This window comes from Penaeus monodon, chromosome 21, assembly GCF_015228065.2.
Source record: "Penaeus monodon isolate SGIC_2016 chromosome 21, NSTDA_Pmon_1, whole genome shotgun sequence".
Lineage (NCBI taxonomy): Eukaryota > Metazoa > Arthropoda > Malacostraca > Decapoda > Penaeidae > Penaeus > Penaeus monodon.
Genome location: NC_051406.1, coordinates 38,717,280 through 38,717,940, shown reverse-complemented (window position 1 = coordinate 38,717,940; position 661 = coordinate 38,717,280). Strand labels below are relative to the sequence as shown.

The window sequence follows — 661 nt, the reverse complement described above, 5'->3', positions numbered from 1 at the left end:
AGAGGTTGTATGGATGGGAGGCGGAGGCACTGACGAAAACACCAAAGGCACTGGGCACTCGGAACTGGGTTTGGCAGTTTTGGAGATACTCACGAGGATAAACAAAACTAGGAAGGAGTGCATTAGAGGGACAACACAGGAAAAACGGTGGCAAGAATGAAACGGTTTGGGCAGAGGAGTGAAGTGAACTAAAAGGAAGATAAAAACCTAATAGAAATACATGATACTCATTCACATCTCTCACTTCCGACAATCTTTAAAGCTTCTGTAACGCTTTTCCTTTATAATCGTGCTTTTAGCATTTCTGGCATGTGCTTTATTTTGTCAGTTCGAATCCTAAATGTGTGGAGCCGTTGACAAGATTCACTCCCTTTGGCCTCACCATGTCCAGGTGCCTGGCCAACTCGGGGACGTCGTAGCCTCCGTCGATCGTACTCTTCCCTGCGCTCACGGCCGCCGTCAGGAGGAGGCCGTGGGGGTCGAAGGCTCTTCTCAGGTCCTTTACCCATGCCGTGAATCCTGCGGGAGAACGTGCGGATCACCACTGGAATCAATGTAGCATTGCCACTCACTATTATGAGGGTATTACGCTGTCACTTACGACGAACGGTTAATAACTTTGATGTAAGGATATAATGATATATTATCGCTGAAGGTAAAT

The 661-nt window shown here is 47.2% G+C and overlaps 1 protein-coding gene across 1 annotated transcript in view; it reads right to left on the bottom strand.

Annotated features, from left to right (window-relative positions):
- LOC119586481 (chitotriosidase-1-like) overlaps nucleotides 1-661 on the bottom strand; it is a gene marked incomplete at its 5' end in the record, with an annotated part of 10,684 nt that overhangs the window by 3,880 nt on the left and 6,143 nt on the right. The window contains 1 exon segment of the mRNA XM_037935218.1: nucleotides 383-519. Within this exon segment, the coding sequence (XP_037791146.1) occupies nucleotides 383-519 (137 nt within the window).